Source organism: Stegostoma tigrinum, chromosome 29, assembly GCF_030684315.1.
Source record: "Stegostoma tigrinum isolate sSteTig4 chromosome 29, sSteTig4.hap1, whole genome shotgun sequence".
Classification (NCBI taxonomy): Eukaryota; Metazoa; Chordata; class Chondrichthyes; order Orectolobiformes; family Stegostomatidae; genus Stegostoma; species Stegostoma tigrinum.
Genome location: NC_081382.1, coordinates 18,667,548 through 18,693,556, shown reverse-complemented (window position 1 = coordinate 18,693,556; position 26,009 = coordinate 18,667,548). Strand labels below are relative to the sequence as shown.

The 26,009-nt window shown below is 41.2% G+C and overlaps 1 protein-coding gene and 1 long non-coding RNA gene across 5 annotated transcripts in view; one reads left to right on the top strand and one right to left on the bottom strand.

Annotated features, from left to right (window-relative positions):
- The first annotated feature begins 1,069 nt into the window (after positions 1 to 1,069).
- Positions 1,070 to 24,537, top strand: nelfb (negative elongation factor complex member B). Its single transcript, XM_048559068.2, has 13 exons — positions 1,070 to 1,263; positions 1,851 to 2,014; positions 7,088 to 7,187; positions 7,400 to 7,630; positions 8,556 to 8,741; positions 12,315 to 12,427; positions 12,520 to 12,622; positions 12,974 to 13,069; positions 15,973 to 16,115; positions 17,017 to 17,123; positions 21,191 to 21,332; positions 22,872 to 22,980; positions 23,547 to 24,537. The coding sequence occupies exons 1-13, from the start codon at positions 1,162 to 1,164 to the stop codon at positions 23,682 to 23,684; spliced, it is 1,734 nt and encodes a 577-aa protein (XP_048415025.1). The 5' UTR covers positions 1,070 to 1,161; the 3' UTR covers positions 23,685 to 24,537.
- The window catches only part of LOC125465479 (uncharacterized), a 23,961-nt gene continuing 17,124 nt past the window's right edge, over positions 19,173 to 26,009 (bottom strand). For all 4 annotated transcript variants that reach the window (XR_007250256.2, XR_007250257.2, XR_007250255.2 and 1 more), the window contains one exon: positions 19,173 to 19,533. This is a non-coding gene — a long non-coding RNA (uncharacterized LOC125465479). The remainder of the gene's footprint in view (positions 19,534 to 26,009) is intronic.

The window sequence follows — 26,009 nt, the reverse complement described above, 5'->3', positions numbered from 1 at the left end:
TCTGCTCGTATGTCTTATAGTCTTACCTGCGTATTTACTTCCTCCCTCACTATCCAAGGGCCCAAACATACCTTCCAGGTGAAGCAGCATTTCACCTGCACTTCCCAGAATCTACTGCATTCGCTGCTCACAGTGTGGTTTCCTATACATTGGGGAAAGGAAGCGTAGATTCATTCTGCTTGTACCCTTCCTCAGAACTGAGGCTACCTGTTGCTGGCCACTTTAACACACCACCCTGTTCGCTGGCCAACATCTCTGTCTCTGGTTTGTTGCAGTTTTCTAGTGAAGTTCAATGCAAGCTGGAAGAACAACAACTCATTTTCTGCTTTGGGACCCTGTAGCCTTCTGGACTTAATATCGAGTTCAACAATTTTAGTGCCTGAACTCTCCTATGTCCCAGCCCCTACCCCACACACCAGGCACTGTTATTACACAGTCTGCCATTACACACTACCTATTGTTAGTCACCAACTGTCTCCATTAACAACTATTTACCTCTTAGCCAGATTGTTATCAATTCCCTTGTCTGTCCGACTGCTCGTCTCTCTCTTTGGGCTGTATCCTGTCATTTACTTCCTACCCTATCTCCCTCCCTTTTAACTGCATACAACCGACATTTTCTCAGCCACCATCACTTCTGAAGAAGGGTCACTGGACGCAATGTGTTAACTTTCTTTTCCTTCACAGATGCTGTCAGACCTTGCTGAGCTTTCCCACAACTTCTGCTTTTGATCCTGATGAAAATGGAACTGACTGTGCATGACAAGTAACTTGTAACTGCAAATGATACTACATGCATTTTATTTTAAAACAGGGATAACTTGGCTGATCTACTGCAGAAAAGTGATCACAAAGTGCCTTGTGCAGCCTGAGTACTTTAAACATTTCAATGAAAGGGGTCAGTGCAAATTGTAAAGTGAGAATATATCTGAGACAGCGTGGAAACAGATCCCATCTGTAATTTCCCTGCAACATTTATTTTTCGTGCTCGCCTACAGCGATGTTGTGGTGTTGAGTGAAACAGGTAAACAGAGAGAGACGGGACGGAGGGGCGTGTTGCAGCAGGAACGCGGCTGGGGCGGGGGGAAGCGGTTTCCGCCCGGGGCTCCTTCTGTGACGGAGCGGTGTCCGGCTTGAGCGGGTCCCCCAGTTCCTGGCACCATGTTCGCGGGTTTGCAGGAGCTCGGCATCGCGAGCGGAGACGATCTGAAGGAAACTCTGACCAACTGCACGGAGCCGCTGAAGGCCATCGACCAGTTCCAGGTGTGCGGCCGCGGAAACATCACAGACTCCCGGCCCGGCCCTTACAGACCCCGCGGAGGGACCGTCCGCCTTTAGACAGCGAATCTAAACCACACCCCTCACCCCCCAGTCTGTCTTTCCACCTCACATCATCCTCCCCGTCTCTCTCCATCCCCCCCTCACGTGTCTCTCTCTTCCTCCCCCCACGTCTCTCTTCCGCCCCCACGTTTCTTCTCCCCCCCCCATGTTTCTGTCTCTGCCCCCTCCCACGTCTCTCTGCCCCCCCCTCAATGTCTCTCCCCCCTCCCACGTCTCTCTCTCCCGCAAGCAAAGTGGGAGGCTGGCATCCTGCAAGTGTTAGAATTCTGTTTCAAGTTGGCAAGACTAAAATCTTCCAACCACCACATAAAACCAAAGATCTGCAATAGAACCCGACTGGTTATCAGCTCAGGGAGGAATTGGCAATTTTTTCATTAATCTAGAAATGTATTTGCATTATTCCATTTCAACAAAGAACAGAACGGGATCATGATTAATCCCTTCATTATATTTTCCAATGTGTTCTTTTGGATACTAGTTCACTTGTTTTACTTTTCTATTGAATTCAGATTGAAAATGGAATTTTACTGCCATCCCTGCAGTCAGCTTTACCTTTCTTGGACCTGCACAGCATTCCCAGGCTGGAGTTCCACCAATCTGTATTTGATGAACTACGAGAAAAACTGCTGGATAAGGTTGCCACCATAGCATCGGAGGGAAAAGATGGAGACAGGTAGAGTGGCACAACATGTATGATGATGTAACACTTAGCCAAATTAATTGTTTATTTCCTTCTTTTAGGTTTTTTAAAAATTATTGAAACTTAGCGACCTTACAATCTGCAAACACCGTACCAGAATAAATAAAACTTTAAGAGCTGATCACCAATGCATCCCAGTGTCTGTTGTCACCTTTGTCAATGCTCTTGGACACCGTTGATTTGATCCTATTCCATTCTCCAATAAGATTTTTTTAATGAAAACTAATTTCTTTGAGTTCTGTTTTCTCACTAGATCTTAAATAATTCATAGAAACTTATTGTGTCTTTCTCTGTGAAAAGTCATAGAGATATACAGCATGGAAACAGATCTTTCAGTGCAACTCTTCTATTCTGATCAGATATCCGGAATAAATCCAGTCCCATTTGCCAGCACTTCGGCCTATATCCCTCTAAACCCTTCCTATTTACATATTGTAATTGTACCAGCCTTCGTGACCTCCTCTGGCCGCTGATTCTGCAGATGTACCACCCACTGTGTGAAAAAGTGGCCCCTAAGGTCCCTTTTATATCTTTGCTCTCTTATCTTAAACCTATGCTGTGTCTTGTTGGACTCCCACCCCCCCAAAAAAAGGGAAACAACCCTGTCTATTTACCCTGTCCAACCCCTCATGATTTTACAGGCCTCTATAAAATCACACCTCAGCCTTTGATGTTCCAGGGAAAACAGTCCTAGCCTATTGAGCCTCCCCCTGTAGCTCAAACCCTTCAATCCCTTGTAAATCTTTTCTGAACCCTTGCAAGTTTCATAACATACTTCCTATAGCAGGGAGACCAACATTGCACGCAGTATTTCAAAAGTGGCCGAACCAATGTCCTGTATATAGCGACAACATGATCTCCCAACTGTGATACTCAACGCACTAACCAATAAAGGCAAGCATACCAAACGCCATCTTCACTATCCTATCTACCGGAGACACCACTACAAAGGAACTAAGAATCTGTACTCCAAGGTCTCTTTGTTCAGCAACACTCCACAAGACCTTACCATTAAGTGTTTAAGTCCTGTCCTGATTTTTCTTTCCAAAATGCAGCACCTCCATATTTATCTAAATTAAACTCCATTTGCCACTACTTGGCTCATTGGCCCTTACTTGTTTAGCTTCTCTACCATTTCTTTATATGATAAATTCTCCTATCTCTGCCTGTAATGGACTATGTTTGTTTTTGCTAATTGCTTTCTTTTTTACAATTTTCTTTTATATGGAAAACAAAAGTAGGCAACGTAACCACTTGAGCCTCTTCTGCCAATTAATAAGATCATCCTTGATCTGATATTTAACCTCATCTCTACATTACTGCATACCCCCAATAATCTTTTGTTCCGGTGGTAATCAAGGATCTGTCTATCTCTGATCTAACAAGATGTACAGCTGGATGAACACAGCAGGCCAAGCATCAGATGCAGGAAAGATGACGTTTTAGGTCTAGACCCTTCATCAGAAATGCGAGAGGGGAAGGGGGTTCTGAAAAAAATAGGGAGAAAGGGTGAGGCAAATAGAAAATGGATAGAGGAGAAGATAGGTGGAGAGGAGACAGACAGGTCAAAGAGGTGGGGATGGACCCAGTAAAGGTGAGTTTAGATGGGGAGATAGGGAGGGGATAGGTCAGTCCAGGGAGGATGGATAGGTCAAGGGGGCGGGATGAGGGTAACAGGTAGGAGATAGGGGTGGGGTTTGAGGTGGGAGGAGGGAATAGGTGGGAGGGAGGACAGGTTAGGGAGGTGGGGACAAGCTGGGCTGGTTTTGGGATGCAGTAGGGGGAGGGGAAATTTTTGAAGCTTGTGAAGTCCACGTTGATACCATTGGGCTAAGATAATAAAATGTGAGGCTGGATGAACACAGCAGGCCAAGCAGCATCTCAGGAGCACAAAAGCTGATGTTTCGGGCCTAGACCCTTCATCAGAGAGTGGGATGGGGAGAGGGAACTGGAATAAATAGGGAGAGAGGGGGAGGCGGACCGAAGATGGAGAGTAAAGAAGATAGGTGGAGAGAGTATAGGTGGGGAGGTAGGGAGGGGATAGGTCAGTCCAGGGAAGACGGACAGGTCAAGGAGGTGGGATGAGGTTAGTAGGTAGATGGGGGTGTGGCTTGGGGTGGGAGGAAGGGATGGGTGAGAGGAAGAACCGGTTAGGGAGGCAGAGACAGGTTGGACTGGTTTTGGGATGCAGTGGGTGGAGGGGAAGAGCTGGGCTGGTTGTGTGGTGCAGTGGGGGGAGGGGACGAACTGGGCTGGTTTAGGGATGCAGTAGGGGAAGGGGAGATTTTGAAACTGGTGAAGTCCACATTGATACCATTAGGCTGCAGGGTTCCCAGGCGGAATATGAGTTGCTGTTCCTGCAACCTTCGGGTGGCATCGTTGTGGCACTGCAGGAGGCCCATGATGGACATGTCATCTAGAGAATGGGAGGGGGAGTGGAAATGGTTTGCGACTGGGAGGTGCAGTTGTTTGTTGCGAACTGAGCGGAGGTGTTCTGCAAAGCGGTCTCCAAGCCTCCGCTTGGTTTCCCCAATGTAGAGGAAGCCACACCGGGTACAGTGGATGCAGTATACCACATTGGCAGATGTGCAGGTGAACCTCTGCTTAATGTGGAATGTCATCTTGGGGCCTGGGATAGGGGTGAGGGAGGAGGTGCGGGCGCAAGTGTAGCATTTCCTGTGGTTGCAGGGGAAGGTGCCGGCTGTGGTGGGGTTGGAGGGCAGTGTGGAACGAACAAGGGAGTCACGGAGAGAGTGGTCTCTCTGGAAAGCAGACAGGGGTGGGGATGGAAAAATGTCTTGGGTGGTGGGGTCGGATTGTAAATGGCGGAAGTGTCGGAGGATGATGCGTTGTATCCGGAGGTTGGTAGGGTGGTGTGTGAGAACGAGGGCGATCCTCTTTGGGTGGTTGTGGCGGGGGCGGGGTGTGAGGGATGTGTTGCGGGAAATACGGCAGATACGGTCAAGGGCGTTCTCGATCACTGTGGGGGGAAAGTTGCGGTCCTTGAAGAACTTGGACATCTGGGATGTGCAGGAGTGGAATGTCTTATCGTGGGAGCAGATGCAGCGGAGGCGGAGGAATTGGGAATAGGGGATGGAATTTTTGCAGGAGGGTGGGTGGGAGAAGGTGTATTCTAGGTAGCTGTGGGAGTCGGTGGGCTTGAAATGGACATCAGTTGCAAGTTGGTTGCCTGAGATAGAGACTGAGAGGTCCAGGAAGGTGAGGGATGTGCTGGAGATGGCCCAGGTGAACTGAAGGTTGGGGTGGAAGGTGTTGGTGAAGTGGATGAACTGTTCGAGCTCCTCTGGGGAGCAAGAGGTGGCGCCGATATAGTCATCAATGTACCGGAGGAAGAGGTGGGGTTTGGGGCCTGTGTAGGTGCGGAAGAGGGACTGTTCCACATAACCTACAAAGAGGCAGGCATAGCTGGGGCCCATGCGGGTGCCCATGGCCACCCCCTTAGTCTATAGGAAGTGGGAGGAGTCAAAAGAGAAGTTGTTGAGGGTGAGGACGAGTTCATTATCTCTGATACCATTGGGCTGCCAGGTTCCCAAGCGAAATATGAGTTGCTGTTCCTGCAATCTTCTGATGGCATTGTTGTGGCACTGTAGGAGGCCCAGGATGGACATGTCATCTGAGGAATGAGAGGCAGAGTTGAAATGGTTTGTGACTGGGAGGTGCAGTTGTTTATTGCGACTCGAGCAGAGGTGTTCTGCAGAGTGGTCCCCAAGCCTCCGCTTGGTTTCCCCAATGTAGAGGGAGCCACATGGGTACAGTGGATACAGTAAACCACATTGGCAGATGTGCAGGTGAACATCTGTTTGATCTGGAGAGTCTTCTTGGGGCCTGAGATGGGGGTGAGGGAGGTGGTGTGGGTCAGGTGTAGCACTTCCTGCGGTTGCAGGGAAAAGTTCTGGGTGTGGTGCGGCTGGAGGGTAGTGTGGACCAGACAGGGGAGTCCCAGAGAAAGTGGTCCCTCTGGAAAGTTGATAAGGGTGGGAAGGGAAAAATGTCTTTGGTGGTGGGGTCAGATTGCAGATGCCGGAAGTGACGGAGGATGATGCATTGGATCTGGAGGTTGGTGAGGTGGTATGTGAGGACGAGGGGGACTCTGTTTTGGTTGTTATTGTTATTGCGGGGAGGGGGTGTGAGGGATGACTTGTGGGAAATGCAGGAGACAAAGTTGAGGGCGTGCTTGACCACTGAGTGGGCGAAGTTGCGGTCCTTCAAAAACAAGGACATCTGAGATGTTCGGGAGTGCAATGCTTCACCCTGGGAGCAGATGCAGCAAAGGTGAAGGAATTGGAAATAGGAGATGGTGTTTTTGTGGGAGGAGGTGTATTCTAAGTAGCTGTGCGAGTAGGTGGGTGGGCTTGAAATGGATATCAGTTTCAAGGTGGTTGCCACTGATGGAAATAGAGGTCCAGGAGGGAGAGAGAGTTATCAGAGATGGTCCAGGTGAACTTAAGGTTAAGGTGAAGGTGTTGGTGAAGTGGGTGAACTGTTGGAGCTCATTGTGGAATCTCTGCCTTGATAGTACTTAAAGATACTTGGTCCCTGCCTTTTGAAGAAGAGATTTACAATAACTCTCCACGCTTTGATTTTCCCCTCATCTCTGTCAATTATTTTGAGGATTAAACTTAATATTTTGCAGTTATACTTTCCTTGATATTGTCCATTGCTGAATTATTTTCGTGTATGTAAGTATAAACCAATTGTGTTGTTATCAAATCATGTTTAATAAAATTCTGATGCTGAACGGTGTTTAGTATTGGCAGGAAAGCACTAAGAATGCTCTGGCATTTTGAAACTGCTTAAAAAAAAGTAACCTAAATTATGAGATAACAAAGTGCAGAGCTGGATGAACACAACAGGGCAAGCAGCATCAGAGGAGCAGGAAAGCTGACGTTTCGGGCCTAGACCCTTCTTCAGAAAATAACCTAAATTATGACTGTCTTTTGATTAGCATTACCTCCTTCTGAAGCATCATTCTCTTGTTTATGTCTTTGCTGCCATTTGCTTATTTTTGTCAACATTTTTCCTTAGGTATAACAAATTAGAAGATCTCCTGGAAAAATGTTTTCCGTTAGTCAAAGTTCCATCAATACAGCCTGTAGTAATGTGCGTGATGAAACACTTACCTAAGGTCAGTCACACAATGTTACAGAAGTTTCAAATCTGAGCTCGCGAATTTCTTTATCATAATTTTTATCAACTGATAAAATCTTCAACTTAGTATAAAATGTTTGAGTTGCATCATGCTGATTATGTACAATATTTTTGCTTCTGATACTTCTAACTCACCTAGTCTTCACCTTGTACTATTATAATGGACCGGAATTGCATACGTTTTCGCAGGTACCAGAAGAGAAATTAAAACTGGTGATGGCAGATAAAGAGCTGTACAAAATCTGTGCTACTGAAGTGAAACGTCAGATCTGGCAGGATAACCAGGCATTGTTTGGAGATGAGGTCTCCCCATTGTTGAAACAGTACATCGTTGAGAAAGAAAATGCCCTGTTCAGCAGTGAGTTGTCAGTCCTGCACAACTTCTTCTCCGCATCCCCCAAAACTAGACGTCAAGGAGAGGTACGAGACAGGATGTGTACAGGGGAGTTATGGTCTTAAGAGCCATCAGTTCTCACTTTAAGACAATGTTCCAGTAAAGAGAATGGGAGATCAGCTTTCAGCTGAAGTGCATGCACACAGTGGGGAGTATTTCATTCATGTTGTTCATCTTTGTTTTATATCTGGAGTTTTTGTTCATGTTAGTCTCATAAAACCTCTCAATTACTCTCAAATTAACTCTTAGCAATTAAACATGTTTATACAGTAACAATTGTTTTATTTTTCTATATTATTGGAGTCTGTAAGGATGTTTTAAAAAAAAATTGAGAACCAATTTTCTCTGGTACCCTGGAATTCTTATTACTAGGGACTCCCAACAAGTTCCTGCAACTTCCTGTTGTTCTTCTGAATTTTCCAGATGTTGCCCTTCATGGGAATATGGTACAAGTCACATAGTAACAAGTCATCAAGGACAGAAATTTGATAATGATTTCCTGATGGAAGTCTAAAGTTCTTGCAGATAACTGAGATCTGTCTCCCACCTCCCTTTGAAAAATCCATGCTATAGATGTGGGGAAATGGTGTTCGAGTGATAATTCTTATCCCTCACTGCAGTTGAACATTGAAAATCAGGACCCACTGTTCCTGGAGTTGTCTTAGAAGTAAAAGGTTTTATACGAAAATTAAAAATATCCGGTTCACCTGTCTTTTAGACCCAAGTTGACAAAATTGAGGTTGCCGAACCTAACAAGAATTACTACACATTGCAAGTAAACAGATTACAGCTACAGATAAACAAGCATGAACCATCAGCGCATAACTAGTTAAACTGGTAGTTAAGTAGCAAACTACTTTTTCCTTTGCAAACCTTCAAAGCTTGTTTGTTTTAAGATAAACCATCTTTGTTTCTAATATTTTCATGATTCTGTTTCTCTTGTATGTCCAGGTTGTTCAGAAATTAACCAACATGATTGGGAAAAACGTAAAGCTGTATGACATGGTTCTCCAGTTTCTACGCACTCTGTTCCTGCGGACAAGAAATGTACATTATTGCACTCTGCGCGCAGAACTGTTGATGTCTTTGCATGATCTCGATATCAGTGAAATATGTTCTGTGGATCCTTGTCACAAGGTACAATGAGATTTTAGCGGGTACATTATGTGCATGCACTTCAGCTGAAAGCTGATCTCCCATTCTCTTTACTGGAACATTGTCTTAAAGTGAGAACTGATGACTCTTAAGACCATAAGCCAGAGCAGCAGAAATTAGGCCATTTGTCCCATTAAGTCTGCTCTGCCATTCAATCATGGTTGATCAGTTTCTCAACCGTATTCTCCTGCTTTCTCTCCATAACCCTTAATCAAGAATGTATCCATCTCTGTCTTAAATATACTCAATGATCTGGCCTCTCCTGCCTTCTGTGGCAGTGAATTCCATGGACTTACCACTCTCTGGCTGAAGACGTTTCTCCTTATCTCTGTTCTAAAGGGTTTTCCCTTTACTCTTAGGCTGCGCCCTTGGGTCCTAGCCTGTCCTGCCAATGAAAATGTCTTCCCATCATCCACTCTGTTCAGGCTGTTCAGTATTCTCTAAGTTTCAAATAAACACCCCCCCCCCCCCCCGCCCCCCCCGCTCCCATATCTTTGTAAACTCTATCGAGTATAAACCCAGAGTCCTCAAACCTTTCTCAAATTTTAAACTTTTCGTTCCTGGGATCATTCTCATGAACCTCCTTTCGACCTGTTCCAGGGCCAGTACATCCTTCTTGTGGTATAAGACCCAAAATTGCTCATAATACTCTAAATGTGTTCTGACCTTTATAAAGCCTCAGAAGTACATCCCTGCTTTTGTATTCTAATCCCCTCTGAATAAATGCCAACATTGTATTTGCCTTCCTAACTACTGGTGTGACCTGCAAGATTACCTTAAGAGAATCCTAGACTAGGACCCCCAAGTCCCTTTGTACCTCAGATTTTTCTCCCATTTTAGAAAATATTCTATCCCTCTGTTCTTCCTACGGAAGTGTATGACCTCGTATTTTCCCACATTGTATTCCATCTGCCAGTTCTTTTCCCACTCTCCTAACTTGACTAAATCCTTCTGCAGCATCTCCGCCTCCTCAATACTACCTGTCTCTCCACCTATCTTTGTATCATCTGCAAACCTAGCCAAAATGCCCTCAGATCCTTCATCTAGGTATAAAGTGAAAAGTTGTGGTCCCAACACTGATATTTGTGGAACACCACATATCCCTGGCTGACATCCTAATAAGGACTCTTTTATCCTCACTCTCTCCTTCCTGCCACACAATCTTCTGTCCATGCTAGCACCTTGCCTCCAACACCATGGGTCCTTATCTTACTCAGCAGCCTCCGGTGCAGCACCTTGTCAGAGGCCTTTTGGAAGTCTGGGTAGATAACATCCATTGGCTATCCTTGGTCTAAGCTATTTGTTACTTCCTCAAAGAATTCTAACTGATTTGTCAGGCATGACTTCCCCTTGAAGAAACCATGCTGACTTTGTCCTGTTTTACCACATGCTTCCAAGAACTCAGAAATCTCATCCTTCACAATTGACTCCGAAATCTTACCAACAACTGAGGTCAGGCTAATTGGCTTGCAATTTCCCGTCTTTTGTTTTACTCCCTTCTTAAACGAGAGGGTTACGTTAGTGATTTTCCAGTTCTCTGGGACCTTCCCTGACTCCAGTGATTTCTGAAAGATCACCATGAACACCTCCACAATCTCTTCAGCTATCTCTTTCAGAACTCTGGGGTGTACTCCGTCTAGTCCAAATGATTTATCCATCTTCAAACCTTTCAGTTTTTCCAGCACTTTCTTCTTGGTGATGGCCATCATACTCACCTCTGCCCCCCAGCTCTCGTGAATTTTTGGGATGTTACTTGTGTCTTCCACCATGAAGACTGATGCAAAGTTCTTATTCAGCCATTCCTTAGCCATGTCTTTGTTTATCATTCCCACTTCTCCAGCCTAATGTCCTCTTTTGCCCTTTATATAACTAAAGAAACTCTTGGAATCTTCTTTTATGTAACTGGCTCGCTTAGCCTCATATTTAATCTTCGCCCTCCTTATTTCTTTTTCAATTGCCTCTGTTAGTCTTTGTAAACGTCCCAATCCTCTGGCTTCCCACTGCCCTTGCCATATCATTTGTTTTCTCTTTTGCTTTTATGCTGTCCCTGACTTCCCTTGTCAGTCATGGTTGCCTCATCTTCCCTTTAGTATGCTTCTTTCTCCCAGGGATGAATTTTTGCTGCATCTGCAGAAACTCCCGCTATTGCTGTTCCACTGTCTTTCCTGCTACACTCCTCTCCCAAATGAATTCTGCTCAGCTTCTCCCTCATGCCTCTGTAGTTGCCCTTATTCAACTGTAATACTGTTACGTCTGATTCCAGCCTCTCCGTCTTAAATAGCAGAGTAAATTCTGTCATATTACGGTCGCTGCCTCCTAAGGGTTCATCGCCTTCCGCTCTTTTATCAAGTCTGCCTCATTGCACACCACTAAATCCAGTATTGCCTGTCCCCTAGTGGGCTCCACCACAAGCTGTACCAAAAAGCCATCTGGTAGACATTCAACAAATTCCTTTTCTTGCGATCCACTACCAACCTGATTTTCTCAGTCCACCTGCAAATTGAAATCCCCCATGATCACTGTAACCTTGCCTCTCTTACACACCTTTTCTAACTCCTGGTGTATCTTGTGCCCCACATCCTGACCATTGTTTGGAGGCCTGTACATAACTCACATTTTGTTTTTTTCACCTGTGCAGTTCCTCGACTCTACCTGCACAGATTCTACATCATCTGACATTACTTCATTTCTTGCTATTGATCTAATTTCATTTGTAACCAAGAAGACAACGCTACCCCCTCTGCCCACTTGCCTGTCTTTTCGATAGGTTGGGTATTTAGCTCCCAGTCCTGAAACCCTTGCAGCTCTGTGGTGCCCACCGCATCATACCTCCCAATTTGGATCCCTGCCACAAACTCATTTACCTTAGTTCATAACCTGTGTGCATTCAGATACGGCACCTGCAGTCCTATATTGACCCATTTGTCATTTGTTTAGCCAGTGCGCTAGAAGTTTGATTCCTAACCCGTTCCAAACACTTTGTCCTATTCTTAGTGCTGGAGACTATAATAACCTCTCCTGAGTTCTCCTTTCATTTTTTTTCATACTTTTCTACACAGTTGGATCCAACCCCACAGATGTTAACCTGCTGCTTTGTTTCCCGTTGGCCATTATCCTTCTGGGATTTTTACCCTCCATCTCCACTCCTTTCTAGTTTCTTACTGCAAAACACCTAACTGTGAAACTTGTGAAAGTTTTTATGCCTGCATGTAAGCCAGTTATTTCAGTCAATTGCAAGTCTTGAATCTGAGGTCCCTCCTGTAAAGTGATCTTTGTCCAGAAATGTCTCCGCGTTGTAATCCTAGTAATTTTTCTGGAATCTCACCTTCCTCTTACCCTGTTAGAGTTTCCAGCATCACTTTTAAAGGAAAACTCATTGATCTGAAGTGTGAATTCTGTTTTTATCCCTAAAGTTGCTGTAGACATGTTAAGCATTTCTAGCATTTCCTGTTTTCAAGATTTTCAGTGTCTGCATTGTTTTGGTTTTGCAATGTAAACGACCATCATTAAAACCAGAAATTGAAAATTTTAAGAAATAAATTTCTCTATTTATAGTTTACCTGGTGCCTTGATGCTTGCATTAGAGAGAGATTTGTCGATGCAAAGAGAGCTCGAGAATTGCAGGGTTTCTTGGATGGAGTTAAGAAGGGACAGGAACAAGTATTAGGGTGAGTGATCTCTTATTAAATAACTATCATTCATTATGTAAGAGCCATCTGTTTTATGAATGAATTCCTGAGGTAACACATTCTCTTTCCAGTGATCTCTCAATGATCCTTTGTGATCCCTTTGCAATAAATACTCTGGCTCTGAGTACGGTGAAAAACCTGCAGGAGTTGGTTGGCCAAGATGCATTGCCCAGAGTAAGTACTCATAACCTAATTTTTCGAGATTGTTCCTTGCAGCATTCTTCTTGGCAATGTCTTGACTAATCAGAGTCATCTTGCCAACCAATCAACATCCCTACGTAGTGTAAAATGTTGCTGCCTTTAAAATTTGGCATTCTTACATCTGTCCTGATGAGTGAAAGGCAAAAAAGCTCGAACTGCTTTGCTTTTTCATCAACACAATAATTATAATATTTAGTATGATTAGTTCAAGTATTATCTTTATAGAGCAAGAAAGCAGTGTTGTTCAAAAAGCTAGTTTTACTTAAAACAAGTTGCTTTGAGATTATTGGATTACTGAAGATGTGTAATTGTGGAATTCAACAGGACAGTCCGGACCTTCTCCTTTTGTTGCGCATGCTGTCCCTTGGTCAGGGGGCCTGGGATATGATTGACAGTCAAGTATTCAAAGAGCCAAAAATGGTAAGTCAGGAAACTAATCCACTACTTTATGGTGTTGGTTGTTAACGTTATACCCAGTGACATTAATGAAATCCATTGTGACTCATTGTCTGAAATGATGCATTTATCATGCGATAAGTCCAATTTCTACCTAATTTTTTGAATTGTACAAAATATTTTTGTTATCTTGAACGCTTAACATCTTCGCAAGTACCCCTACAAGACTTGAATGTTAAGGTGTTGAGGGTCCTTTAGCGTCCATCTGTTAGGATAATCATGAAATATTCTTATCAATTAATAAAGCACAAGATGGAATGGTGTGCTGCATAGCAAACAACTTCTAAATATGTGAAGATGGTTGCAATATTATTTACTTAATCTCCCTTTGATTAGTGAAATTAAAACTTATTGGGTAAAATTATAACTACTCTAAATACATACAAATCAGAAGCAGGCGTAGGTCATTTGGTCCCTCATGCCTACTCCACTGTTTAATAGGATCATGGCTGATCTGATTGTGGCCTCAACTTCAGTTTACTACTTGTATTTCCATGACCCTGCTGTCTAGGGGGAGAGAGTTCCATGACTTACCTACCTCTGAGAGAAAACATATCTTCATCTCTGTCTTAAACAGGAAACCCCTTTCTTTTAAATTGTTTCCCTTTTATCGGAGAGACATTCTTTCAGCATCCACACCATTGAGTCCCCTCAGGTTCTTATGTATTTCAATAATAGCAAAAGAAGCATTTAAGCCAAGCAGTTATTTAGCAATTAGGTGCGTCATCTGAGTAACATTTATGATTTAATAGTTTGTTGTCACTTATGAAAGGGGAGAAATGTTATACTGCACTGTCATCGATTGATCCACTGAGAGCTTAGACCACTTTGGATTATTTTGAAAATTAAAATCATTAAACTTTAACAGAGGTAAGATTCCAAAAAAGTAACCAAAAGGCTTACATTTGATTTGATGATGCTTTCATCTTCTTTGACACAATACAGTACAGCACAGGAACAGACCCTTTGATCCTCCAAGCCTGCGCTGACATATTTTGACCTTCCATACTAAAACTGTTTTCCTTACAGTGTCCGTATCCCTCTATTCCCTTCCTATGCATGTGTTCATCTTGAATGCTGTTACTGGGTCTGCTTCCACTACCTCCTCTGGCAGTGTGTTCCAGGCACTCACCACCCTTCGCGCGAAAGCACAAAGCAGAGATGATGCAGGAGGATTCCTTTATATAGGGTTTGGAGAGCAGGTCTGCAAAACTCTTTGGTACAGTATATTAATTTGATAGGAATAAAATAAGGATCCTCAACATGATTACATTCATAAACTTTTTTTTATCGTATATGGATAAATTTACCTCTATCAAATGGATACTGCCCTAGACCCATACATCATCTTCAGATGTTTCATCAGTGACCTTCCCTCCATCATAAGGTGAGAAATGGGGATTTCCGGTACCACTCATGTCTCGTCAGATACTGAAGCAATTTTTATACAAATGTAGAAAAACCAAGGAGACAGCCAGCCTCTGGCTGCAAAGTGGCAAGGAACATTCATGCCATAAAGTGCTCAGCATTGACCATCTTCAACAAGAGAGCATCTATCACCCTTTGACATTCAGTGATATAACCATCACAGAATTTCCCTTCAGCATCATCCTTGGGGTTACCATTGATCAGAAACTGATCTGGACTAGGCATGTACATACTCTGGCTACGTGAGCAAAGGCTAAGAATCTTGCAGTGAGTTTTGTGCCCCTGACTCCTCAATGCGTGACCTTCTTAAAGCCCCAGACAGGGAAGGTGATGAAATTCTACCCAGTTGCCTCAATGAGTGCAGCTCCACCAACACTTGAAGCTTGATACCAGCCGAGAGAACGCAGTCTGCTTGATTGGTGCCACATCCACAAGCATTCATTCCCTTTGCCAGATGCACTGAAATCACAGTGCGTATCATTTTCAAGTTGCAGTGTAGCAACTGTACCAGAACTCCTTAGACAGCACCCTCCAAACCCACAATCCTTGACCTCCAGTGGGTCAAGGGCAGCACTTACATGGGAACATCAACATCTGCAAGACCTCCTTCAAACCCGTCACCATTCTGATTTGGAAATAGATCGCTGCTGCTTGAGTGTCACAAGATAAATTCCTGGAACACGTTCCCTATTGGCATTGTAGATGTTCCTACACTAAATTGACTGCATCAGATTAAGATGACAGGTCACCAGCATCTTCTCAAGGGCAACTAGATATAGGCAATGAATACTGACCCAGCCACCAAAGCCCACTTACCATGAATAAGAAACAAAATCTGTCACAGATCTCACTGGGCTCCCAACACAAATTTGCTGTTTTCTTTATAGCTTTCCTCTAACTGAACTGGGAGGGACAATTTTCCAGGAGAGGCACAGTGTTATTACTTGATGATGGTTCATTATGATTGTTGGCCATGTAACCATGAAAACTGGACATCAAAACCTGACTCTCCCAATATTCACGCATGTACTTCCAACAGGTTTTCCTGATTTAGTCTAAATAAATTATATATTTATCTCTTTCATAATTTGGTTATGGATCGTTGTGGAGTTCCCACATTTCCTAGTTGATGGTGTATGACTTTGTAACATTTAGTGCACTTACTTTTTGATTTAGCACAGTGACCTTTTCTCACTTATATATTGTGACAATAAAATGCTATGTACCTACCCTCTGTCTCATCCTGCGTTTAGGCCACAAAGCCTTAGTGAAAGTATGAGGCTGGTGATATCAGCACCACAATAGACTTGATCATCATCATTTGGTTTCTAAATGGATGGATGGACAAATAAATGTAAAATATGTAAAATTGTCTGTGTTTAAAAAGTAAATTATTTTGTGTGTGTATAACCCACTTTCTGTTTATGACCTTTCTATAGGAGATAGAACTGATTACAAAGTTCTTACCCAATCTGATGGCATTCGTCGTAGATGATCACAGTTTCAATGTAGACCAAAAACTGCCTACTGAGGAGAAGGCTGCAAGCATGTATCCCACCAACCTCCCAGAATCTTTTATCAAGTATGTCATTGTTCAATTGTCAGTCTTACATTTATTTAAAACTTCAGATGATATGTTCTCAGACAATTCATAACATATTACATGATGTCAATACTCTGTAAATACTGTCACAAAGGGCTTGGGTAAAATATTGTAAAAGATTTGCAATTCGTTTCTTGATTTTGAGTGGCCAAGTTAACAAAGTCCAAAGTTAAATTTGGATTGTTTCTCAGTCAAATTAGTTTCATCAGTGGGATTGCAATCACGGGTAGAATTGTCCTCCTTCTGAATATTGACGGCAAGAGAATTAATTGTGTTTCATTAAGGACCAAAAGCATCTGTCTCCATTAAATGGCGACATTTAGCTTGAAGGGCACCATTTCACATCGAGAGTGGGGAATAAGATAGGCATAGTATGAGGGCTGAACCTGTGCTGTTGGTATTATTTTACAACACACCATAGGCATCAGCCAATTGAGCTAACTGTATCGTGATGAAGAAAGCCTCAAACATGAGTGTTTATCTTGAAAGAAAAGGGAACGTTGCTGGGACTATGTAATGAATATCTTTATTTAAAAAAGCTTCTGTGAAGCAGTAGCAAATTCCAGATTTGCTGATAACTGCCTACAAACTTGATGCAGGCTTGTCAATGAAAATTTCACCTAATCCAGCATCTTTTCAAGTGCTGTTCCTTTCATAGCCCAGTTTTGCAATCTGTAAACTGGGCAAATAACAGCACAGTTCTTCTGGCTAGAATGAAGTACCCTCCCTGAGCTGTGTAGAGTCCAAATCTGGAAGTATAAGCAAGAAAATGAAATAAAATTTAAGAGATGTAAAGAAACCAAAACATCGTACCTCATGCTGCGTTCTAATCAAATTAACTTGTGGCAGAACAAAACATTCAGATTTCTTCTGTTACTAGGTTCGTTCTGGAGAATCGTGTAGCCTGTGAAATTGCACTGTACTATGTACTGCATATTACAAAACAGAGGAACAAGAATGCCATTCTCCGCTTATTACCTTCATTGGGTGAGTACTTGCAATTATTTTAGGTTTTTGTTTTAAATATTTCTTTGTAAATATTTTAGTAGCACTGTTCTGCAGCTCTGAGTTGTACGTCAAATGAATATGAAGAAAATTGGATCCTTGGCCAACGGATTCTGATTTTCCAAGTGTATACACTATGGTTCAGGTTGAAAAGACCCGAGTGACAAGTTGGTTTCTCAGTATCCATGTTATGACTACTGAATATTTACTTTACTGACTGTTGCAATGTTCAGGGTTTAATACTTAAGATGATTTGGAAATGCTCACGTTTGTAAACCTTGAAAGGATTCCAGTAAAGTATAATGGTGAGTGGTGACATCTTTGTATTATACTCACTCCAACTAGGGAGCAGTATCGTAACAATAGTAAAATAGATTTGGTCCTTCCCAATTTTGGATATGCTTGTAGGAAGCATTTGTAATAAAACAAGAGATGTGGGAGATCCTCAGCAGGTACAAGCAGCATCTGTAGAGAGAGAAACAGTGCTTAAAGTTGTCATTCAGTGGCTGTTCGTCCAAATTAGAAGAAGTTGTCAATTTAACATTATCTTAGCAGTGGCAGAGGAAGGAGGAAAAGAGAACAAGAGGAATCTAAAGTAAGCTGGGAGGCAAGGATGGTTAAGTCCTAAAGGACTGTGATGACAATTGAACAAATAAATAAAGCTAGACATGTGGAAGTTGTTAATGGCAACACCAGTACCTGCTGTCTGAACTACAGAGTTTACGATCTGAAATCATCGATTTCACTGTTGAATCAAATGTCTAATCAAAAGATGTGGTACTGTTCTTTAAGCTTCCATTTAGAACAGAGCAGAGAGAAGGGAGGGGGATGTGCAGTGAAAGTGTCAAATGACTGGAAACTTAGTTGTAATCTGAATGGAATTGTTTTGCAAAGCAGTCACCCAGTCTGCATTTCATTTCCTTAGTGTAAAGTTGAGTACAATGTACTAAATTGAAAATAAAATGATGAAATCACTACCCCATCTGGGAGTTTGTAACCTTCAACAGTGAACCTGGAGGCGATAAAAGAGCAGGTGTTCCTTCTTCTGTGTTTGCAAAGGATGTGTTGTAGGGAGGGGAGCTAGTATTTTCAGTAGTTACAGTGTGGACCTGGGTTGTGAAAGCAATGTCCCTTTAAAATGCATAACGGAAAGTGAAAGGGGACATGTGTTCCATTTGGGAGATGATCCATTAAATGCAAAGGCAGGTTTTATGGAAGGCAGCAGCAAGGACTGTTCTGAGATCAAGAGGAGGAGGTGAGCATAGGTACGTGAAGTGGTCATTTTCAATTGCATAATGCTGGCTTGAAGAACTAATCCATCACTGATCGAGGGACACTTGAGATAAATTACTACCATCACAAAAAAAACAAGTATTTTTTTCTCTGCTATAGGATGTTGGTAACAAATTGAGATTAATGGAAACAGTTGCTCTATGCTTTTCTATATATAATGTATGGTTTCAGATAGTTTTAATAGAATAGTAACAAATAGATTTTTAAAGTTGACGAATACGAAAATCTCGTGACACTAAAAGGTAAGGGAAAAGATTTCAGTTACGTGTTAGATTCAACCTTAGTTCATTATTAGGAAGCTATGACTTTACGTGTTGCACTTTGCAATAGAACTGCACAGAACATGTAATTCATTCTGAGCAACTCCAGACCATCTTCCAAATGTTTGTAGATATTACAGATTTCAGGTCTCTCTAGCTGTACGTCTGATTTTGTTCATGTCTCCAGAATCCTAACTAAATTACTGTCTGTCTTAATGACTATACCTAAAGATTTCTTTTTCTTTGTAACACCAAAGCAAGTTATTTGTAATGCACTTCAATGTATGAGGCATGTGCCTTATTTCAGGCATCATCATTCTGTGTTGCTGTTATGCCAGCAACTGTTTATATTGTTCTACATTAAGTAGAGTTTTGCAAATTCCAGAACCTGCAGATTCCAATACCTTTACCAAAATCATCAGTATTCAGACCCAAATTCTGAACCAGATTTATTTCATGTTAATTTTTCTGTGGTTAAGACAACAGCAGATCTATTAGTGATGTTTAAATATTCAGTGATAAGAGTTCAATGTGCAGACTGAATCAGCGGATTCAATGTCAAGGCAAAAATAACAACTAAGTACATTTAGCAATTTTGTTTTTTTTGAATGAGCTTATATAAAGTAAGTCTCAAGCTATTAAACCATCAACAGCATCACAGCCAAGCATGTGCCTACATTTGACTGGCTGCATACTTATGGATTTTTCGAAGGTGAACCACTGGACATTACTCAGAATCGATAACTTGGCTTTTTTGGGCTCACTGCTATATCTTGGGTGACAGTTGCATCATGAATCAAATTAGAAAGTCCTGGAGAAATTGATCAGGTTGACAGCATCTGTGGAGATAGAAGTAGAGTTAATATTTCCAGTCAGTAACAATTCTTCAGGACTCAATTTTATCAGCCCATTTATTGGTTAAGAGGAGATTAGCTCACTTGGCACAGACCAGGAATTGAACCTGTGATCTTCCAGTATCTGTGGTTTAGTGCTGCATCAACCAGTGCCTTTACCCACTGCATGATCTGAAAATCTTTTCATAATTCGCAAGTGTAAAATGGTTAAACTTTTTTATGGGAAATAAATTTTGATACTGTCCTTATCTTCAAGCTTTAACAGGATCACGTTTCAGTCTGATCATTGTCATGCCTCACCAGGGTGGCATACTGGAAGTCAAGCCCCACTAATCCCAGAGACAGTACAAAAGTTAAAGATTTTATCAACGCATGTAAAATTCCCTACTTTGCCTGTCTTTTAGACTTAGGTTAACAGAGCATAGGCAAGGTTTCTGTAATTGAGCAATTACTATTTATTGCAAATAAGTAGATTCTAGCTAAATGTAAATAGTTGTTAATTGTCAACATAAAGCTTTCCTGATTAAAATGTATAAAATTATATAAAACCCCTCCTATACAGCCTAACACACCCACACACCCAAAAAAAGAGATTTTAGGGGTGGAGGATAAAACTGGGAAGGCAGTTCAATGATCCCTGTCCATTGGGTTTGTTGAGATCCTCTTGTCTTACTAGGACTTGGTGCTTCTTGATTTCTCTTTGGGTATTTTCACTGGTTTGCAGGAAACACAAAGATTCATTCAAAAGTTATAAACTGTGGTTTGTGAGTGAAAAGCAACAGCTTACAGCAACTGGTGAAGGACGATAAATGAGCTTTCTTCACGCTTTAGTGTTCTTCATGGCAGAGAAATAAAACACCACTTTCCTATTCAGAGGTGCAAACGCTTCTGACTGTCTTGTTCACGCCCACAAATTGTTTATCTGGCAGGCAGAAAGTCTTTGTCATAAACAACTGATCATCATTCCACCAGACCAATCTGCTACTTATCGGCCAAATCTCATTTTGTATATACTGTCTGGTGCTAATTCATCAGCGATTTTAAACCCCCCACCCAGCCCCAACACTGGTTGAACAGACAACAGCATGAACAACACATGCAATAAGTGCTGGGGTAGCTCGCTTTTAATAAGTGCACTACCCCGTTCCACAATTCTTTATTTCTGAAATAGGTCTTTTCCAATTACACTCCACAGCCAAAATACAGAAAATATAAAGGTTTGGTCCTTATGGCATCATGAATACATATATGGAAAGAGGACAGCGGTTCTCACTTCACAGTTTGAATATGTTCAATAACTTGCATTCACAATGAAAATGTATGGAAAGCACAGGGCTTGATGTCTTTCTACAGCACCAACATAAGTGTTATTCTGACCAATTCCATTAGAAACAGGTAGGAGGGTAGTTTCCATTGTGGTGGACAGTGAAACCTCTGGTGCGATTATCTAGGTTTATATCAGAGCACATAGAATCATTATATTTAAACTTTTCTTCTTAATTTTATAAAGCAAAAATTGTAGTCTTTCCAGTTCTGTATTATGCAGATGCTGGCTTCATCTTGAAATTGAAAGGGCTGTAATTTCAAATTAAATTTCTGTGTGAATTGAAAAAAACTAAATGTTCTTTGTATTTTGTTGCAGTGGAAACGTACAATGACATGGCATTCAGTGATATTTTCTTACACCTGTTTACCAGCCATTTAACGTTATTGATGGAGGAATTTGCTACAGAAGAGTTCTGTACTGCGCTATTTGATGGCTTCATCCTTACAACATTCTCCAGGTATAAAAACAAAAATTGTACATCAAATCACTTTCAAAGATGGTGTTGCAATAAGATCTGTAACTATCATGTGCTGAGGCCAGTCCGTGACAGCAGCTAGCTCAAATTTGTTCTTCAAATTCAATAATTTCCAGAAGTTGTTTCCAGAAATGAAATGAAGAATGCACGTGTAGCTCCAAATTCTGAGCCAGATTTTCTTGACACCTTTGGTACTCCTACTGTTTGATAGCAATCTAGTGACAGAAAGTCAAGACAGCCCAAGCTTTGTGTTTCATTGCCTATCTAATAGCTTTAATCATCTTGTCCGGTTGTTAAGTCAGTTTTAATTTGACTAATGATGAATTGGAGCAGTGGAATTGCAGGTACGTTCAAATCAGTGAAATTTAGAACTATTGGAGTATATTTTTGAGACAGCAGTTTTTATCTTCCAGTAATATAGATATTAATTGGTCAAATACGACTTTTATCAGAAAGTAAGCTTATGACTTTTGTTAATGTATTCTTGTCAACCAGATTCATGCTTGTTCTTAATAGCCTCCCCATATATTGAATTTTTGGCTTTTTACACCATTTATTTTCCTGGATTGGTGGGGTGTTAGAGTGGAAAGTGTTGATTAGCTCAACTGGCTGGATGGCATGTGGCTCAGAATAACGACAAGCACCGTAAGTTTGGTTCCTGTTGCAGCTGAAGTAGACTTGGTACCTGCCCTCCAACTCTGAGAGCGGAGTGCAATGGCAAACTATCATTAACAAAATCTCCCAGGGAAACTATTCCAAATGAAACATCACATCACAATGAGCCAAGGCCAAGCTTCCAGGAAGACCACACATGAATTTTCCTTCAACCAGTTTCACCAGTGATTGCAATTTTAAAAAAATCTTTACATCTTTCATAAGTAAGAGAGTGCTTTTATCTGGCCAGTATCCAGGTAAATGTAGTGAAGCAAATGAAGAACCAGGATCACGCAAGTTTTATCCACTTTGAATTCTGGTCAGTGAATAGTGATCTGATACAGTTTGGGGAAAAAAGGCTGATGGTACAATAAGTTGTTGGTCAGTGGCTCTTGCAGTGCAGTCATATTGTCTCAGGCTCAGGTTCAAGATCCATCTGCTCAATGTGTGTCAGAATATGTCTGAACAGCGAGTTTTAAAAATATATATGTAAAATGTCATCATTCAAATTAATGATACTGACATGACGACACTAAACTGATTCTGCTTCTGAATGTTTTGATGTGTAGCTTGCAATTCAGAGAAAAGGAAGGAAGCAGCATTGTTTTTTTTTGAATCTCTCTCGTTCTAAAGAATGTTGCCCGAACAATCGTGTACTAGTATAGTGCTTTATACAACTCTAGACTATCCCAGAGTGCCTCATGGTCCATGAAATTTTTTTCTGAAGTGTAGTTACGACTGTTATGTAAGGAAATGTGTATCATATGTAATGTTATATGGGTTCTTGTTTCTTGAAGTTGGAACAGCAATTTTCATTTTCTAATTCTCTGCAATGACCAGAATGTCCACACTCGTATTCTATTACAGTAAAGAAAATGTACACAGACATATCCTCAGACTACTACTACATCTTCACCATAAAGTGGTACCTTCAAAAATGGCTTCACTGCAAAAGGCACTGGAACCTACCAAACAGGTATCTGTTTGTATAAAGATATGAAATGTGATATATGGAGGATGTGTTGGAGGCAAGGGAGATCAAGGTGAAGATCAGAACTATGAATAAACAGTATTCTTTTCATTCTTAAGGTGCGTTAATATGTGTGTAAGATTATGAAGCTGCTTTAAAACCTGATTGTACTCTCATAAGACTGAGCTTGGCTGGGTTTAAGTTTAGGACAGATGTTGATTTAGATTGTGAGAGTTGCTACCGTATTTTTTCAGAATGTAAGACAGCCACAGGCATGTTACTGAAGGAAAATCCTGTGTAGATTTGTATACTTCACAACTTTGTCACAAGTGGATTTATGGGTTTTGAGACAGGATACTAATTTAAATTAATTAATAGAAGTGTCTTCACTTAGATTGATTTAATGTTTGGAATTATTTAGCTGTTTAGGCAGTAAATCAAAAACATTCATATATTCAGTCTGCAGTTGGATGCTGCTATGGTACCAGGGATGTGAATTAGAAAGATCTCAAGTTTAAAATAAGTTTGAAGTGCCTTGACATTTGTAAGCTTATTGCATTTTAATTTTGCAGAGTGCTGAAGCAGTGAAGGACTTGTATACTCAACTTACCGAAAAGATAGAAAGTCTTAAGCAGAGCCCTGTGCAAACAGTGGAGACTCCGCCACTGGAGCTGCCTTTGAGGACTGTCTCTACACCACCTGCCATCTGATACATTCACTTTATGACTTGGATTGACGCCTTGTTGTGCATTAATGATTGACTGGATCTGCTTGTTATTTTAAGGTGAATCGTGAAGCACACTTACTATGTTACCTATGAATTATATCATCCTTTCTGCATTTTCAGAAAAGTGCAGCCCTGACAAGTGCACCATATTGCTAAAATTTATATTCGTCCCACTTACCACAAAATGAAATTAAATCAAATGAACTTTGCCATTTGTGCTGGGACATGACATTTTGGACAGATAGTTCAGTGATCCACATTTTCAAGAAGCTGAGTGTTACTACTTACAATACCATGAACAGATCAAAGCTTCTCAAAAGTCCAAATGACACAATTCCAAGAACTGTAATCAAATTACTGAAGGTCATTATCAGCGCTGTTCTCTTTGGAGGCATTTTTCAACTATTTCTGCTGTTGTTGGTATTTCCTCATTCATCAAAAGAATAGATGGTTTAGTATTTACAGTCGGGAGGAGTAGTTCATTTACTGACTCATAGATATCAGTAAAAATATAGATTCTGGATCTTGATCTTTTAAAACATTGTTCTTTTGTTTTTAAAATGGAGTCTAAATGGTTATTTGTTAAGTGTGCTACTGACAGGAACCACTTTCAGGATGCTGATAAAGCAACAAATGTGTGTTGTACTTCAGTACATTGACTTAATGCTTCAGCAACAGTAGAATGTTGAATTAAAAATTTATATGTGCGTTTATTTCAACATGAATAATGGGAAAAAAGTTCATTTCATTTCTTATTTAACTAAGCAACAAAAGGTAGTGCCTAAGACTTTGTATCACTTTTTTAAAAAAAATAAAGTTAAAATATTGATATTCTATTTTTGTATTTGCAATTTTTAAGTGTGTTAAAGATTTAGAAGTACAGCAAAATTTGAGTAACCCCATTTATCCTGTTGCAACTGATAAATCAACTGCCATCAACTTCATTTCTAGAGTGTCTTGACAACACTATTTAGCAATCCGCAAATCGGGTTTCACAATTTAATTTTTCACATTGTCTGAAATATGCATGGGTCTAATGTAGCTTTGTCAAGCCATGTTATCACAATCTATTGAAAATGGACTTATTTGGCATCGTGGACTATCACTTTCAGCCCTGTTTTTGAAGTAACAAAACCATTTTTGCAGTGTTATTCATTTTGAAACTTCCCTTTTTTTAAAACTTCGTTTCATATGAAAGGAATTCGCATTTGTGTGGCATTTTTTTGGTGTGATATTGGGATATCCAAAAGTGTCTTACAAGTAGTAAAGTACTTTAAGTGTAGTTACTGTTATGTCGGAAACTCAACAGCTAATTTGAAATAATTCACCAGATGACTAATCCGTTTTAGGTAATTACTGTATTGGACATGGTTGGATACAGTGTGAATTTTTTTTCCATATAGGCATTATCGCCCAAATGGGTTTCTGATTATATTTTGACTCTTCTGTAGGAAATAAAACTAGATAATACTTCTGACAAATAAAGTAACACAACTCTGTCATGTTTGAGAATACGGCAAAGATGCCTAGTGTCATTACACTAGTGCAGTGGAGGGTGTGTGTTGCTGGTCATCTAGTGAAAGTGTATTATGAATGAAAAAATGTAGAGGTTGAAGGAACATTTGCTCAGTGTTTGGATGGCGCAGGGCATGTCAAAGTCAACAAGTCATACAGTACAGAAACAGACCCTTCAGTCCAACTGATCCACGCTGATTGTGTTCCCAAACTAAACTGGTCCCACTTGTCTGCGTTTGGCCCATATCCCTCCCGACATCTATTCATGTACTTATCCAAATGTCTTTTAAATGTTGCAACTGTACCTACAGTCACCACTTACTCTGGCAGTTCATTCCACACACAAGCCGCTCACTGTGTAACAGTGTTGCCCCTCCAGTCCTTTTCAAAACATGCTCCTGTCACCTTTAAAAATATTCTCCCTAGTTTTGAACTCCCCCACCCGAGGGAAAGGACCCTTTCTATTCTTCATCTCTCTGCCCCTCATGATTTTATAAACCTCTAAAAGGTCACCCCTCCACTTTCTATGCCCTAGTGGAAAAAGTCTCAGCTTATCCAGCCTGTAGTTATAATTCAAACCTTCCACTCCTGACATCATTGTGGTAAATCTTTTCTGAACCCTCTTCAATATAATAATATCCTTCCTACAGCAGGGCAACCAGAACTGCAGCACCACTGGTCATTTATCTTACTGGCTCAGAATTCAGTGGAAGGCACAGCTTGCAAGGAGTATTATGCATGAGGACTTCTTACCTCATCCTTCAGACAGCATTAAGTTTAAGTTGAAAGTTAA